The 17,442-nt window shown below is 42.4% G+C and overlaps 1 protein-coding gene and 1 long non-coding RNA gene across 2 annotated transcripts; one reads left to right on the top strand and one right to left on the bottom strand.

The window, feature by feature from the left end:
* Nucleotides 1-3,226: 3,226 nt before the first annotated feature.
* LOC121538612 lies at nt 3,227-12,156 on the bottom strand. The gene is made up of 2 exons (XR_006657395.1): nt 9,923-12,156; nt 3,227-3,310 (listed from the first exon to the last, which is right to left on the bottom strand). It is a non-coding gene; the product is annotated as an uncharacterized LOC121538612 (long non-coding RNA).
* Nucleotides 12,157-12,308: 152 nt separating this feature from the next.
* On the top strand, nt 12,309-14,835 carry LOC121538613 (glucose-induced degradation protein 8-B homolog). Its single transcript, XM_041846787.1, has 5 exons — nt 12,309-12,376; nt 12,881-13,009; nt 13,156-13,352; nt 13,522-13,719; nt 13,917-14,835. Exons 2-5 carry the CDS (start codon nt 12,889-12,891, stop codon nt 14,088-14,090), a joined length of 690 nt encoding a protein of 229 aa, XP_041702721.1. The 5' UTR covers nt 12,309-12,376; nt 12,881-12,888; the 3' UTR covers nt 14,091-14,835.
* Nucleotides 14,836-17,442: the final 2,607 nt, after the last annotated feature.

Raw genomic sequence — 17,442 nt, forward strand, 5'->3', positions numbered from 1 at the left:
GTTTGTCACAATGAATTTCTCCCATATCTTAGCCTGCTTCAAAAAATCTTCACTGAGATTTCCAATCCAGAATACTGAAGAAGAATCCATCTCTGTCGTCATCGACAATTGGTAAACATTTTCCTTTGGCACCTCTACCAGACAGCCGTCTGGTGTACATTTTATTGTACAGTTCAATTTACACAATGCATCTCTTCCCAACAATGCAATAGGTGTATGTTCTGATACTAGTATGGGTATTGTAATTTTCTGATTTTCATAGCAGAGCTCAATTGGTTCAATTGGTTCCCATTCAGCTGTTTCACTCCCTCAAATCTGATTGTCCTAATTAGTTGATTGGACATAGGGAGATGTGTAGCATCTTCAGGCCGAACACAGGTAAAAGCAGCTCCGCTATCCGCCATCACTTCCAATGGTCGTTTGTTTACTTTCACCTCAATTGTTGGATCTTTTTCCGGTCCTGATGCTACCAGCTGACACCCCCCTTTCGGATCTTCTGGGCACCTCTAGAATCCTTGCTCCGGGCCCCTATAAGGGTTCACCGGTCCTCCAGATGATCTTGACTGGCCCCTGTATCTTCCTCTGAAATTCCCTCTGGTGTTTCCTTCTGGCCCATTACACTCACGGGCAAAATGACCAACCTGTCCACAATTATAACACACTTCTGAAGATTGCTGGAAGTGTGGCTTAAATCTTCCTCCTCTTCCTCTTCCTAAACCTTCTCGTCCTCTTCCTCTCCAATTCTGTCTCTGTCCAGAAACTGGCTGTGGATATGAAACAACTGGTACCGCTATTGGTGTCTGGTACAATTGTGGTTGGAACTGGTTCGGTTGAAGCTGTGGCAGTGATTGTTGATTTGGTTTACCCTGATTCTGCATAACCAGAGCTTGTTTCTTCTCCTTCTTATTCTCCACCAGTTGTATTTGATTTAGTTTTCTGAGAGTTTCTTGGTCCTGTTCTTTCTGGTTGTGTTCCTTTTTCCGGTACAGATCCACTTGATGGGCTATATGATCTGTATAGACACCTTTTGTCATGCTCCCAAGTCCAACCACCTCTGCCAGTTTGCTCCTTACCGGTAAGGGCAGTCCCATCTGTAGTTTAGCTCTCAAGATTGACTGCTCAATTTGACTCACATCTGGATCATTTCCGGTAATATTTCTCCACACTTGATGAACTCTTGACACGTAGGCTCTCGGATTTTCTTGTTGTCCTAGTGGGTCAATCAGAATGTTGTCAGGATGCACATTTGTTGGAAACGTATCTCTCAGTGCTCTCCACAGCCGATTTCTACTTGCAGCCAACAATTCAGGGTCATTCACTGCAGTCCCCACATATCTATGAAGTCCAGCTCTCTGAAAAATGTCTTCCATGCCTGGAATCCCAAGGAGATTAGCCAAAAGTCTCTTAATGTCTCCTATGGCAGACTGTGTTCCCACCGTAATTTCTTCCAACTTTGAAATCCAAGGATATGCTCCATCTTGAAGAGTAGGCAGCTTCTCAAGTATATCTGACATATCGGTATTCTGCAAAGGCTTATATTCTAGGTTTTGTCCTCGAATGATTACCAGCATAATTTTCTTACTAGTGCCCTCTTTCCTTGGCCTCAATGTATATTTCTTCTCAGATTCTTGGGATTCTTTTCTCAGCAGCTTCTTTTTCTTTATCTTCAGCTTCTGGAGTTGTTCCTCCAGTTTTTTTACTTCTTCTAAACTAGTCACTTTATCCAGGCATGAGACGCATCGGTCTATATCTCTTTCTATTTCTTCTGTGCTAGTCATTGTAGGATAAAATCCTCTTGAATATGAAGCACCTTTAATCTCCAAATCTTCATCGTTGTCTCCATCTTCATTTTCATCAGAACTCGAATCACTTGTATTCTTCTTCTTCCAACTTCCATCACCCCTTCTTTCCGCTCTGGCCAACCTCTGTCTGATGACAGGGTCATATCCACCCATGATCTCTTCTGAATCACTCTGATCATCATCATCGTCATCATCATCATCATAAAGTTCCATCCTCCTGAACCTCACTCTACCCTTAGTTTCCAGACATCTCGTTTTCTTCCTGCTTTTGGAGTTTGGATTCATTTTTATGGTCGTTTCTGATTGTCCTCTCTCTATTATTCGTTCATCTTCATCTCTGATGCAATAGTCACCCTCCTGAATGATCACTGGAAGCGGAGGATATACGTCCTTAAACTTGGCTTCTTTCTCATAAGGTGGGGGTGTTTTTGCTGAATCCATATGTGAGAAAGGTGTATTGACTTCTGCCATTAGTTTTTCTGTCACCTTCACCTCTTTTGCCATTTTCTCTGTACCTCTGTCTCTCTTATCTTTTGTATCTTTTATCAGTTTTTGTCCTTCATTTTCAAACAGCTTAAGAACACCCAGCTCTCTTTGTCTCTTTTCTTTACGTAGATGTCCTTTCTTCCCCTTCTTTTGATCTGCCTTATACGTGGATACAAGCACTTGCATTATCTTGATGACGTCTGGGTTAAGAGTCCCTTCCACTGGCCATGGTTGTTCAATGTCAGGCCAACGTTTATTCCATTTTTCAGATAATTTTGCTATACCATTAACTAGAGGATTACTATTCTGTACTACATCAAGAGGAGTAATTGCTTTTGTAGTTTTGATGTCCTTTTCCCCCATTGTAACGACTCTGTTATGTGTTTCCCTCATATTTTTATTTTTTTATTTTTTTTAATTAATTAAAAATAATTAATCAATCAATTAATCAACGAATTAATCAAATCAATAAATTAATTAATTAAATCAATCAAACAATCAATCAATCAATCCAATCAATCAACTAATCAATCAATACATCAATTTATTTTATGAATTTTATTTTACCAAATTATTGATTAGTGGCAGTCTTACCACATCCGATCAGGAAAAGTAAAGGAAAGTAGTCAACTTCAGAGCAATCCAAAAATAAAAGACCTGTAATCCTGCAACACTACAGCACTCACAAACCAATTACTTATTAATCACCCAATTACCTTAATTTTACCGAATAATGTCAATGCTGGATTTCCAACACAACTTCTAATCAAAACAAATCATTCACAAAAACTGTAATGTGCAATTATCAATTACATCAATTCATCAGTCTGTTGCCAAGTTCCTGCGAAATGGTCACAACATGAAATATTCTATGTATACACAATGTATCAATTATATCCTGTAAGGGAAAGTAGGTTTTGTGGATAAGAACAGTACTGGCCTTGATTGGACTGGGTTGTTGTCGCTGATGTACTGGTCAGCACCTCCTCTCTCCCTCTCTCTCTGTCTCCTCCTTCTCGTCTCTCATATGACAGAAAGACAAAAGAACAAACAAGAATTTAGTTTATTTTTTCACATTCACGCTAAGAAATAAGCAAACAGCTTAACTCAGGAATATTATAAATAGCTCAATAACATTTTATTTTATTTATTTATTTTATTATTATTATTTTTAATCCGTCAATATATCTCTCATTCACCAACTCAACCGATTATCAACCAAACAGTTTCACAGTCAAGCAACAGTTAATTCAACAGAACATTCCACTTGTGTGCAAGATTCCCCCTCCCTTTTTTTGTCTGCTCTGAGACTGCCTCTCCCAGCAGTTCAGTGCAGGGGAGTGGCACATCTGTTGTACGTAACTCTAAACTCATAAAATCCTACGCATGCGCAGTTCAGTCACCAATGTGATTTCAGAGTGAAAGGAACTTCTCCTAAAAAGAAAGCCCTCTCCCAGCTAAACAACAGAGTAGACAGACCCGCTGTCGCTCCGTTCTCTCCTCCCATAGACAAACAATAACACTTAACAGAGCTCACAAACGAACACGGAACACATAGAACATAGAACACAAATCCTACTTCCAAGTTTGTTATCTTCACTTATCCTAATCTGCAGATTTATAGTTATGTTGTTATCAATTACAAAACATTATAATAATAATATTATAATATGCCATTTAGCAGACGCTTTTATCCAAAGCGACTTACAGTCATGCGTGCATACATTTTTGTGTATGTGTGGTCCCGGGGATCGAACCCACTACCTTGGCGTTACAAGCGCCGTGCTCTACCAGCTGAGCTACAGAGTACCTACAGAGGACCATCTCTATACACTCTTAAAAAAAAGTCCTCCCTGTAGGCTCATGATTAGTTAGTAAACGTTCTCTTTTTATAGAGACTCATAAGATTTTTAAACTTATTGTCCTTCCAGGGGGCTCATAGTTTATATAGTTAAGAATTATTAACGTTCTCACAGAGACTCATAAGATTTTTAACCTTAACTTCATTCTAGGGGCTTAACTTAACTTCTTTCTAGATGGCTGCTACGGTGTGTTTATTGTCTGTCTGCCAGCCTGCCTCTGTGTTTTACTGTCTGTCTGCCAGCCTGCCTCCGTGTTTTACTGTCTGTCTGCCAGCCTGCCTCCGTGTTTTACTGTCTGTCTGCCAGCCTGCCTCCGTGTTTTACTGTCTGTCTGCCAGCCTGAGCCAGAGAACTGGGATGCTGACGGGAGAGGTTGTGTTTTCTCTAGCAGGAGGTAAGCTTGGCTTCTTATATGGTGTTGAGTAAAGCTTAAACCATGTATTTAGATTGTAGGTAGGTATTGTAGTTAGGTATTATAGGTAGTTTACTCAGGTAGTTATTGAAGGTTATTGTAGGTAATTATTGTAGGTAAGGACTGTATTCGGCGGACTCCGGCGAAGCACGAGGCTAGCCTACCCACTACTTGGACCAACAAAGCTAGCTAGCTAGCGGGTAGCTACCGGTAACTTTTAGCAACTGTGGTTAGCTGTTTCCAATGTTATTTCACGCTTAAGAGTACCTGTAATTGAGCCAGCTAGCTGCCACCTTCAGCTGTTTTTCTAACCTCATTATCATTAACGTTAGGTGGTTGGTAGCTGCTGTACTTAATTTCGGCTACTGATTGCAGTCTGCCAGTTTGGCTTTATACATAGCTTGGGCTTTGTCGAGTAAGGCTTAAACTATGTATTTAGATTGTAGTTAGGTACTATAGGTAGGCATCGTGGGCTGTATATTATTAAGTAGTATAGGTAGGCATCGTGGGCTGTTGTGGGTAGCTGTTGTGTAGTTATTGTAGGTTACTTTTGTATTCGGCGGTGCCGGATGTAGCACGAAGCTAGCTAGCTAACTCACCTCCTGGATTAGCTGGCGAGTTGCTATTAGCAACGGTTGCAACTAAAAACAATATCCTTTTAGCCAGCTACATTCGTTCGCAGCGACGTCGTTTTTCAAACAAAGTCAACACAGTAGCCATTGCTAGCCAGCCAACACTACCAGCAGGCTGTGGTAGCTAAATACAATATCTTTGTGCTAGCTACCCAACGTTTAATCGTTGCTGCGTTATGAAAGGTAAGCTTGGCTTCTTATATGGTGTTGAGTTAAGCTTAAACCATGTATTTAGATTGTAGGTAGGTATTGTAGTTTGGTATTATAGGTAGCTTACTCAGGTAGTTATTGAAGGTTATTGTAGGTAATTATTGTAGGTAAGGACTGTATTCGGCGGACTCCGGCAAAGCACGAGGCTAGCCTACCCACTACTTGGACCAACAAAGCAAGCTAGCTAGCGGGTAGCTACTGGTAACTTTTTGCAACTATGGTTAATTGTTTCCAATGTTATTTCATGCTTAAGAGTACCTGTGATTGAGCCAGCTAGCTGCTACCATTCAGCTGTTTTTCAAACCTCATCCGAGGCATTAACGTTAGGTGGTTGGTAGCTGCTGTACTTAATTACAGCTACTGATAACAGTCTGCTGTAGTTTACAACAATTCTAATTTCTAAAGTGGAAGTTGGGAGAGTTTTACTCGGGTGGTTCAGTGAAACAATTATAGTTTCTGAGGTGGAAGTTGGGAGAGTTATATATATATTTTTTTTTGGTGAGGGAGGCCTGCTCTCTCCTTTCCCTGATGTTTAGTTCATTTCATCCCGATCTCCTCTGCATTATTGTAGCCATCTGCTGCAGCCTGTCAACTATGCCTCTGCCTATCCCTGTTCTCTCCTCTCCGCACAGGCTACACAAACGCCTCACACCGTGTGGCTGCTGCCTCCCTAACCTGGTGGTCCCTGCACGCACCACACACCTGGAGTTCCAGGTCTCAGGCAGCCTCTGGAACTGCCGTTCTGCCGCCAACAAGGCTGACTTCATCCCAGCCTATGCCACCCTCCAGTCCCTCGACTTCCTGGCACTGACGGAAACATGGATTACCACTGAAAACACTGCTACTCCTACTGCTCTCTCCTCGTCTGACCATGTGTTCTCGCATACCCCGAGAGCATCTGGTCAGAGGGGTGGTGGCACAGGAATCCTCATCTCTCCCAAGTGGTCATTCTCAATTTTTCCCCTAACCCATCTGTCTATCTCCTCATTTGAATTCCACGCTGTCACAGTCACTAGCCCATTTAAGCTTAATATCCTTGTCATCTATCGCCCTCCAGGTTCCCTTGGAGAGTTCATCAATGAGCTTGACGCCTTGATAAGTTCCTTTCCTGAGGATGGCTCACCCTTCACAGTCTTGGGGGATTTCAACCTCCCCACGTCTACATTTGACTCATTTCTCTCTGCCTCCTTCTTTCCACTCCTCTCCTCTTTTGACCTCACCCTCTCACCACCCCCCCCACTCACAAGGCAGGCAATACGCTTGACTTCATCTTTACTAGATGTTGCTCTTCTACTAATCTCACTGCAACTCCCTCCATGTCTCCGACCACTACTTTGTATCCTTTTCTCTCTCGCTCTCCTCCAACACTACTCACTCTGCCCCTACACAGATGGTAACGCGCCGCCGCAACCTTCGCTCTCTCTCTCCCACTACTCTCTCCTCTTCCATCCTATCATCTCTTCCCTCTGCTCAATCCTTCTCCCTTCAATCTCCTGATTCTGCCTCCTCAACCCTCCTCTCCTCCCTTTCTGCATCCTTTGACTCCCTGTGTCCCCTATCCTCCCGGCCGGCTCGGTCCTCCCCTCCAGCTCTGTGGCTTGATGACTCATTGCGAGCTCACAGAACAGAGCTCCGGGCAGCTGAGCGGAAATGGAAGAAAACTAAACTCCCTGCCGACCTGGCATCTTTTCACTCCCTCCTCTCTACATTTTCTTCATCTGTTTCTGCTGCTAAGGCCACTTTCTACCACTCTAAATTCCAAGCATCTGCCTCTAACCCTAGGAAGCTCTTTGCCACATTCTCCTCACTGCTGAATCCTCCCCCCCTCCCTCTCTGTGGATGACTTTGTCAACCACTTTGAAAAGAAGGTTGACGACATCCGATCCTCGTTTGTTAAGTCTAATGACACTGCTGGTCCTGCTCACACTGCCCTACCCTATGCTTTGACTTCTTTCTCCCCTCTCTCTCCAGATAAAATCTTGCGACTAGTGACTGCAGGCTGCCCAACAACCTGCCCGCTTGACCCCATCCCCTCCTCTCTTCTCCAGACCATCTCCGGTGACCTTCTCCCCTACCTCACCTCGCTGATCAACTCATCCTTGACCGCTGGCCATGTCCCTTCCGTCTTCAAGAGAGCGAGAGTTGCACCCCTTCTCAAAAAACCAACACTCGATCCCACTGATGTCAACAACTACAGACCATTATCCCTTCTTTATTTTCTTTCCAAAACTATTGAGCGTGCCGTCTTTAGCCAACTCTCTTGCTATCTCTCTCAGAATGACTTTCTTGATCCAAACCAGTCAGGTTTCAGGACTGGTCATTCAACTGAGACTGCTCTTCTCTGTGTCACGGAGGCTCTCCGCACTGCTAAAGCTAACTCTCTCTCCTCTGCTCTTGTCCTTCTAGACCTGTCTGCTGCCTTTGATACAGTGAACCATCAGATCCTCCTCTCCACCCTCTCCGAGCTGGGCATCTCCGGCGCGGCTCACTCCTGGATTGCGTCCTACCTGACCGGTCGCTCCTACCAAGTGGCGTGGCGAGAAGCTGTCTCCGCACCACATGCTCTCACCACTGGTGTCCCCCAGGGCTCAGTTCTAGGCCCTCTCCTTTTCTCCCTATACACCAAGTCACTTGGCTCTGTCATATCCTCACATGGCCTCTCCTATCATTGCTACGCTGACGATACACAACTAATCTTCTCCTTTCCCCCTTCTGATAACCAGGTGGCGAATCGCATCTCTGCATGTCTGGCCGACATATCAGTATGGATGACGGATCACCACCTCAAGCTGAACCCTGGCAAGACGGAGCTGCTCTTCCTCCCGGGGAAGGGACTGCCCGTTCCATGATCTCGCCATCACGGTTGACAACTCCGTTGTGTCCTCCTCCCAGAGTGCGAAGAGCCTTGGCGTGACCCTGGACAACACCCTGTCGTTCTCCGCCAACATCAAGGCGGTGACCCGATCCTGCAGGTTCATGCTCTACAACATTCGGAGAGTACGACCCTGCCTTACACAGGAAGCGGCACAGGTCCTAATCCAGGCACTTGTCATCTCCCGTCTGGATTACTGCAACTCGCTGTTGGCTGGGCTCCCTGCCTGTGCCATTAAACCCCTACAACTCATCCAGAATGCTGCAGCCCGTCTGGTGTTCAACCTTCCCAAGTTCTCTCACGTCACCCCCCTCCTCCACACACTCCACTGGCTTCCAGTTGAAGCTCGCATCCGTTACAAGACCATGGTGCTTGCCTATGGAGCAGTGAGGGGAACGGCACCTCCGTACCTTCAGGCTCTGATCAGTCCCTACACCCAGGCGAGGGCATTGCGTTCATCCACCTCTGGCCTGCTGGCTCCCCTTCCTCTGCGGAAGCATAGTTCCCGCTCAGCCCAGTCAAAGCTGTTCGCTGCTCTGGCACCCCAATGGTGGAACAAGCTCCCTCACGACGCCAGGACAGCGGAGTCACTCACCACCTTCCGGAGACATTTGAAACCCCACCTCTTTAAGGAACACCTGGGATAGGATAAAGTATTCCTTCTACTCCCCCCCCACAAAAAAATAAAAGTATAATTGTAAAGTGGTTATCCCACTGGCTATAGGGTGAATGCACCAATTTGTAGTCGCTCTGGATAAGAGCGTCTGCTAAATGACGTAAATGTGCCCTTGAGCAAGGCACTTAACCCTAATTGCTCCTGTAAGTCGCTCTGGATAAGAGCGTCTGCTAAATGACTAAAATGTAAAATGTAAAATGTTAACTTCTTATGAAAACAAAAATCCCTGTTCTCAACCAAAACATATATATATGTATAAATCTCTAACATAGATCTTATTTTAACATGAGTCGACACACAGCTGGAACTCATCAGAGACCTGTTCAGACACGCAGCCACTCACTCTCTCTGTTTCACACACACACACACACACACAGGCTCCGTTTTCTCGTACACACAGGATCCGTTTATACAAAGCATGCTTACCGCCGTTCCTATTTTCCTTTATATTCCATCCTAAATTTCTGCTACCTTCAGGTTGTAGACATTCAAAAGAGAGGATTACTTCAGACAAATACTTCGTCAAATAGATTCTGAGCGGTAACATACAATTGAATATATCTTCTACAACCTGCAGTTCCCAGAACTGACTTGAGAGTTAATCTAATAACTATAATAAGATTTATGGCCCATCATATTGATGCCTTGTTTTCAAGGGCTTCCTTAAATTAACGGCGTCCTAAAAGTATACTTTCTTTATTCCTGGCCTTATTTCTTCATAATTTTCCTGGACACTCCTTTACTTTTATTAAAGCCAAATATATGTGTGCCCTATCGGTGTGCCCTATAGACACTCCCCACTTTTTGCGTTGTTCTCAACGCAAACTAATTTAGAAAATATAGAACGGAATTCCCATCACACAGCAAAAACCAGCAAAACGCACGCACAAGTAATTTGACGGTACATCTGAACGCACACACTCTGGACTCACAAAAACGACCAGCGCCCAATGTTTGTGATTAAGCTCACCTTATCTGCCGGCTTCTTGAGCGGGAGTCACTTTGTAGCCCAGGAATGGAATGCAGAGAAAAGACGTATCACGTCCCAAAAAACAACAACCTCGTCGCCATTAATGTGGTGTCCAAAACAAACTTTGCTGATAATGCCTTGATGATAAGAAGTCCGCCGACACTGTACTTTGTTTATAAAGGTTTATTATAACAAAGAGTTTCAGCGTCAGATTTACAGATACCTGCAGATATCTGAAGAACAGCAGGAGCCAATTCTGTAATTCGCTATTCTATCTCCCCCTTGTTCAAGACATGGTATTTATATCCTATATGACATAGTATGGCATGATTTTAATACCCAATCCCTGGCTTTCCTACATATCTTCCCATATCCTTTTTTCCAGGAATTTAGTAATGCTTTCCAGATGTTTCAGCAAGCAGAGTAAAGTTCATCTGTTACACCATTTGCAAATGTCAGCACAATCACAGACTCTAAGACACTACACTAGTCTAGTTAATGACACAATTAGTTATTACATTTCACATCCGATTTATTAACAACAAAAAGGTAAGAGGTGTTTTGAATTCTGGTGCCACTGCACACACAAGCTTGTTATTAGCTCTGGTCCAGGGCGTTGAGCCAACATTTGGACGTTCAAAGTTCCCCCATATTAGCCACTCCTCAATAGGCAACTACCTAGTATATAATTATGTAATACAGTGAAGTAGGAATGATAGGCCTACTACTAATATCCTAAACACATAATGCACGTCATATCATGATGCTAAGCTCTTCAAGCCAAACCTCCTCAATGTCTACTAGGGGTGTGCATACATGGCCATACTCTTATTCGTAATCGTATCTGTAAATCGACAGTTAACAGTCGGATCGAATGATACTCATGATCGGAAAAAACAGAAGTGTTTTAATATGCCTGAATAGATGTTGGCAAAATACCTCCCTGCACGTTCTCACTGCAAAAAAAATCTGCAGATTAGGAGCACCACGCGGAGTGGTGTCTGTGTCCTCAATTTGCAGCTGGCAGCCAAGTTTGCTGTCACTCAGTCAGAATGCGCATTTGCGTAAAAAAAAAAAAAACACCATTCCCTACCCTTGTCCCACTTGTTAGATATTATGCACATTGATAGCTTAATAGCAAACGTCCTCGCCATGTGATTTATCATAGTAATAGGCAGCAGCAGCAATCTACCGAAAACATGCGAGGAAAAGTGATCGGGTGAAACAGCTTCACTCTATCCAATCAGAGCAGTAGGATCAACGTACAGCTCACCCTTCTCTTTACAGATAGTGAAACTAGTCATTTAGACAATGCACATGACTGACTCAAAGGCAGGACAGTATGGTTTAGAAACTGACTGACTGACATGAGAAAGATGCTTGCTGGCACCTGAAAATAACTTTGTTTCCGATCATGGATAATTACAAAATAAATACCAAGATCATAATTGCCCATATCCGTTACTACACTCGTTTGTCCCTCTCTCTCCCCACCAGCAACATTTCAGTCGCATCTTGCGCCCTACACTTGTTTGTCCATCAAGCATGTAAACAACTAGCTTGCCCGGTCTATAGCAAGCTGCTCCACACTGATTGGTGGAGTAATTTAATGAGCTAAATGTAAACAGAATGTTGATTTCACAGGTTAAAAATGGAACTGAAAGGTATGATATAATATGGGTTTTTGGGGGGGTTTTGAACCGGTTCAGAACTTTATTTTGCTGGTCGGAACGATCGAAACGATTGGAAAATAAATTCGGGAGCATTTTGTATAAGCTAACCTGTAACGCCCAGTAATGGAAACATAGTTATCACATATCTGGCGTACAATCTGTAGCTAGAACAGCTAGAGGTCTGTGATTGCGAGGGCTGAATGATTATTATCTGGCGTGCTCACAGCATCACAGAGGCGTGGAGGGAAAGAAGCTGTCAAGAGGAGAGGACTGAAGCCAAACGAACACCTTACAACAATCATGTATCCTACATGGACACTAAAAGAGAGCTTTGGTAAGCTGACATATCGCTAACCCACTAGCTATCCATTTTCATATAATCAATTTCTTTCCCACATGTGGCAGCTGGCTACATGTGGCAGGTGCTGCCAACTATGGTTTCGTATATTATAATACACAACAATTACCTCTGCATCGTGTGATAATATTATATGATATTGTGACTATTGTCAGACAGTTTTTGCATGTTAGATTAATGAAGTAAATGTGTATTCTAATGTGAATTTTGAACTCACCCATTGCTTCTGCTTCCGGATACTGAAAAAAAAAAAACCAGCAAAGGCACAATTCTTATCACATGACCAAAGCGTCATGGCAGTCCGTAACCAATCATTTTTTGGGAATCAATGAAATCCCACGTTCATGGGCTTCATGACGAAGTCTCGCGAGTTTTCCTGTGTTATCTTGATTGCTAACGCTGAAGAGTAGGAGGAAATATCAGGTACAGTATTTAAAATAATATATTTCCTTTACCAAAACACAGTTGATTCGTACAAATAGATATTTGCGTTCCTAAACTGACCCTGTGCTCATTTCTGTCTGATACAAATTCATTGAGGGCAAATAGATGGCGTTGTTTTGCTTGATAGTGGCCGAATTTCAGCCAGGCTTCAATGTTGTGGTTTTCATCGAAGGCCGCAGTATTATGTTTCCGGCTTATACCAAAATGACACTCACTCAGCTCGCCAACTTTATTTACGAATACGTTATTGACGTTAAAATGATGTCCATGGCAATCTCATACAACAATTTTACAACATGGCCGTTATTCTAGTTTAACCTGGCTTCTATGTGCTATGATAAGTTTAACCGAAATAACGCACTGTAATGTTACAGTACAGCTGACACACCCACTAACTGCAACGTTAAACATTCAGCCTTTAGTTTTATTAGCGAAATTACAATGAACATGGCAATGATCATCAGGAAAAACATGTTTTTGCAGGACAATTCATGATGAGTTATGCTGAAAAGCCAGAGGAGATAACGAGAGAGGAGTGGATGGAAAAGCTCAACAATGTCCACATTCAGAGAGCTGACATGAACAGGCTCATCATGAACTACTTGGTGACAGGTACAGTAAAACACACACATACCGTGAACTACCTGGTGACCGGTACAGTAAACCATGCACACACACAAACACAGGCATACCAAGAAATACCAGGTACACAAAAAAGGTTCTCTAAACAGATAATTGTATGTCTTTGTTATTAACAGAGGGGTTTAAGGAGGCAGCTGAGAAGTTCCGTATGGAGTCTGGGATTGAGCCCAGTGTGGACCTGGATTCTCTGGACGAGAGGATAAAGATCCGGGAGATGATCCTGAAGGGACAGATACAGGAGGCCATTGCACTCATCAATAGCCTGCACCCAGAACTGCTTGACACAAACCGCTACCTGTACTTTCACCTACAGGTAAAAAGCAGATTGCCTCTCCCTTTATTCTTCTGTCAGTCTTATTTTATGTGCAGTGTTCCCTTTATTCTATGCCATCTGTTCCTCTCACTATCCTTTTTTTTGTCCATCTTCTTCTCCTCATCTTCCTCCTCTGACCGTCCCCTCATACTGCTCTTCCCCTCTGCAGCAGCAGCACCTGATTGAGCTGATCCGTCTGAGGGAGACTGAGGCAGCACTAGAGTTTGCTCAGTCCCAGCTGGCAGAGCAGGGTGAGGAGAGCAGAGAGTGTCTGACAGAGATGGAGAGAACCCTGGCCCTGCTGGCCTTCGACAACCCTGAGGAGTCACCCTTCGGAGACCTCCTCAACACGATGCAGAGGCAGAAGGTGAGGCTTTAATGTCACATATCATAATCTAGAAATAGATAACATATTGCTCTGTAATTGCAAGTTTCTACTACTATTTTATATATATATATATATATATATATATATATATATAAAATAAAATAAATCAGTATGTGATCTTTTGACTACATTATGCTGATTTCATGTTCTTCCTGTCCACTGTGTGCTTCCTGAAGGTATGGAGTGAAGTGAACCAGTCTGTGCTGGACTACGAGAACAGAGAGTCAACGCCCAAACTGGCCAAGCTCCTCAAACTGCTCCTGTGGGCTCAGAACGAACTTGACCAAAAGAAAGTCAAGTACCCCAAAATGACAGACCTCAGCAAGGGCACGATCGAGGACCCAAAGTGACCGTACACCAGGCTATGTGTGCCGTGGGAAACTAAATGGACTCACCTACTCCCATCCTATGTATTTATACTCCAACAGAGACTGACTCATACTACTTTTTTTCTTTTTTTGTGTGGGTTGCTTTTTGTGAGACTTTGATAACATGGACTGTGCAAACTGGATGGTTTGTATTTTAAAGTGACTTGCTGTCGAAACTTCAATATCTGAAATATAAACCCTTGTATTTTAATGAAGTAAAATTATAGACTTTTGTTTCATGTCTGCAATAGATGGTTACATATTTTACAGTTACACTATTTTTTTCTGTCTACTGGCAGGGAAAGTTAGCAATCTTTGCATATGGAGGGTGTGTTAAAGCCTAAATTAGGCTCTCGGGACTATAATGTGTCAACCTAGAACAGAAATGAATGAAGGTGTGGTGTTGGGTAGAACAATTGGTTCCCATTGCTGTGGTCCACTGTCCCAATTATTTTATTTTTCTGAACAAAAACATGCACATTTCAGTTTAATTAATGCTATAGGATAGGGGCCAAAGCTTCTGGGTATTGATGGTGAATGCTTCTAAGCTGCCAATGCCCTGTATCTTTGTCAGAGTTTTATTACAACTTTAGTTTTCATCCTGTGTTATCTTGAACAAACAAGACAATAATGTGAATACATACAGAGACATCCACTCAGTTCTTGGTGGCTGTTTTGCAACCAGATTATTTACATGTATGGAATAAAATACTCTTTTGGAACACTTGATATGCCTAGGTTGTTGTTAATTATATTTGCAACAAAAAATATGTAATGATGTGTGATGATATTGTGTGTGTTATTGTCATCAACATGCTAGTAACTGATAACTTACTTTATGAGAGGATGGAACAAGTAAGAAAATTCGTTTTAGACACCAACATGTGCAGGAATCTCACTTCTTTTCCCCCATCTGATTGCAGGTTATTTTATAACGTTACCTATGCTTGGTACCTCATCCAGCCTAGGCAGAGGAGCCAACTCAGTGAAGATGTTCCGCAGCATCCCTGGCTGTCCTATGAAGGATGACAACACCAACCACATCGCAACAGAGGACCATCAGACATGCTTTTGCCAAGGGCAGGGGAGTGCATCCATCCCGTAAGTGGTAGGCCTACGAAATTTAGGATGATATGGCCATTATAGACAAACATTCTGTAGTAGCCGGCTATATAGTTTTTTTTCTTTCTCCTATGGACCCTGCTCAGTTTTGCTGTCCAATCCAATCAGGTATTTATGGAAGCTTGTTCTGGCCACCCCCCCAAAAAATATCTGACTATGTGTTATGAATTAGTATGTCATAATAATGAGTCATTATTATGAGATACGTAAGTCATAATTATGAGAAGTCATCATGTGATAGTAAGTCATTATTATGAGATACGTTTAGGCGATCTGTATCACATGAATCCAATGTGCACTTTGCATCAGGCCAGCCTCAACTTTCAAGGATAACCTTATGTATATCCTATAGCCAATCACACTGTGTGTGTGAGAGAGCAAGAGAGAGTTTGTGGTGATATTGTTCCATATTAATGGATTGGAGAGTTTTGTTGACGTGAGTTGGTGCCTGTTTGATGACATCTGGTTAACATCAGATTTAATTAATTACTGTAAATCTTCAATTAATAGCTCCGGGCGTTTATTTCCTTAAATCACTGAACACAGCTTTTGCTCATTTGCATTGTTAACTGTTTAATTCCAGCATTCACTTCCAGCATTTTAATAAATGTCTACATTGCCTGCACTAATGTGTTATCATTTACACAGTGTCACGTTTCTTTTGTCTTAGTATGCCTCTATTGACAGAATTATTCTCCACTTTGACTGTGCATTTTTGGCAGTTCTTACTGCTATCGCTAGAGGGCGACCGGACGATTTCTAGGGTCTGTACTCCCGAAATTCTTGAATGTTTTTGTAGTTGCTAGTTAGCTAGGATTTCTCAGCTGTTAGCAGCCAATGGCTAGCAGTTTCTCTTACTGGCGATAAAAACGGATGATTGCCATTTTTTAAAATCATTACTGAATTATTTAATATAACAAATCAAACATTAACCTTGTAAACAATTAATGGAAGTTCATGTAAACCTCGTAAATGATTCATTTAGACCGTGTTTATTTGAAACAGGCGTTTATTTGCTGAAATGTGTGCTGTTGCTCTGCTATTAAAAGAGAGAGGCTGCTATTTGAGACTGCGTTTAATAGATGTTTTATGGTAAATCATTAACTCAATTGAATCCATTAAAGGGGCAATCTGGGAATGGTACATCAATTTTTTTTACTTTTAAATTATTCATATATAGCCATTGATTCTTGAAGAATGTAACTTAGAAATGCCTCATGAGCAGCGGTCTTACTCCATCAACCCAAAATATATGCTTGTTTTACTCCATTGTTTGTAAATAATCTAATTCTAAACATACACACTGTGTCTATGTATTTGAGTGGTTACATTTCTCCTGCCCCATTCCTCAGCTGTTTACCAAGTAAAGTGGTGGGGATGATGCTTTATTGTTTGAATCCCAGATTGACCCTTTAAAAGGGGTCGACCTGCAGAACTATTCAACGTCCATGATCCAGACTTACTATCTCATAATAATGACTTACTATCTCATTATAATGAGTTACTTAAGTGATAATGCCAGAGAAGCCAGTGTTTGGAGGATATGTTGGCACGGGTGTTGTTTGTCGAGGGCTGGCAAACCGTGCCAATATATCCTCCAAACACCGGCTTCGAGGGCATTATGACTTTTATACAACGGGTTACCAACATATTGAAGTAATGATTTACATATTTTCATTTATAAAAATGTTATTTTGATTAATTTATTCATACTATTTCATCCATCTACAAGATATAGTTTCAACACAAATCTAGGGTTGCTACCCAAGACGGCTGGTCATTCGTTCGTTATATCAGTTCGGTTGGCAGTCGTTCAGTCTTTTTGTTTTGTATTTATGGGCGCGATCCAGTCGTTCATTCTAAATGTTCCATTGCCATAGTGGCTGGCAATGTTCTTATCCCTTGCTTGCTAGCTAGCCAACTACGGCTAACTTACAGTCACGTCAAACAGCGCAGCCAGAATAACAGCAAAGTAGCTGCATTTGCGTTTGTTTAAGCTGTTTTCTAGTGACATTTATTTGGATACATCCATAACAATGAGCAAATGATGTGCGAATTTGCCTGGCGTAGAAAATGTGCTCTCTCGTCAGGACGCTGTTGTTCAGAGGAGCTAGCTAACAACATAGCTAACACAATCACTTCAAACTGAAGCTGGAAAGACAGCAAACTAGCTGCACTTTGTTTCGTTTTACCTGTTTTCTATTGGTAGTTC

Source organism: Coregonus clupeaformis, chromosome 24 (genome assembly GCF_020615455.1).
Source record: "Coregonus clupeaformis isolate EN_2021a chromosome 24, ASM2061545v1, whole genome shotgun sequence".
Taxonomy (NCBI): Eukaryota; Metazoa; Chordata; class Actinopteri; order Salmoniformes; family Salmonidae; genus Coregonus; species Coregonus clupeaformis.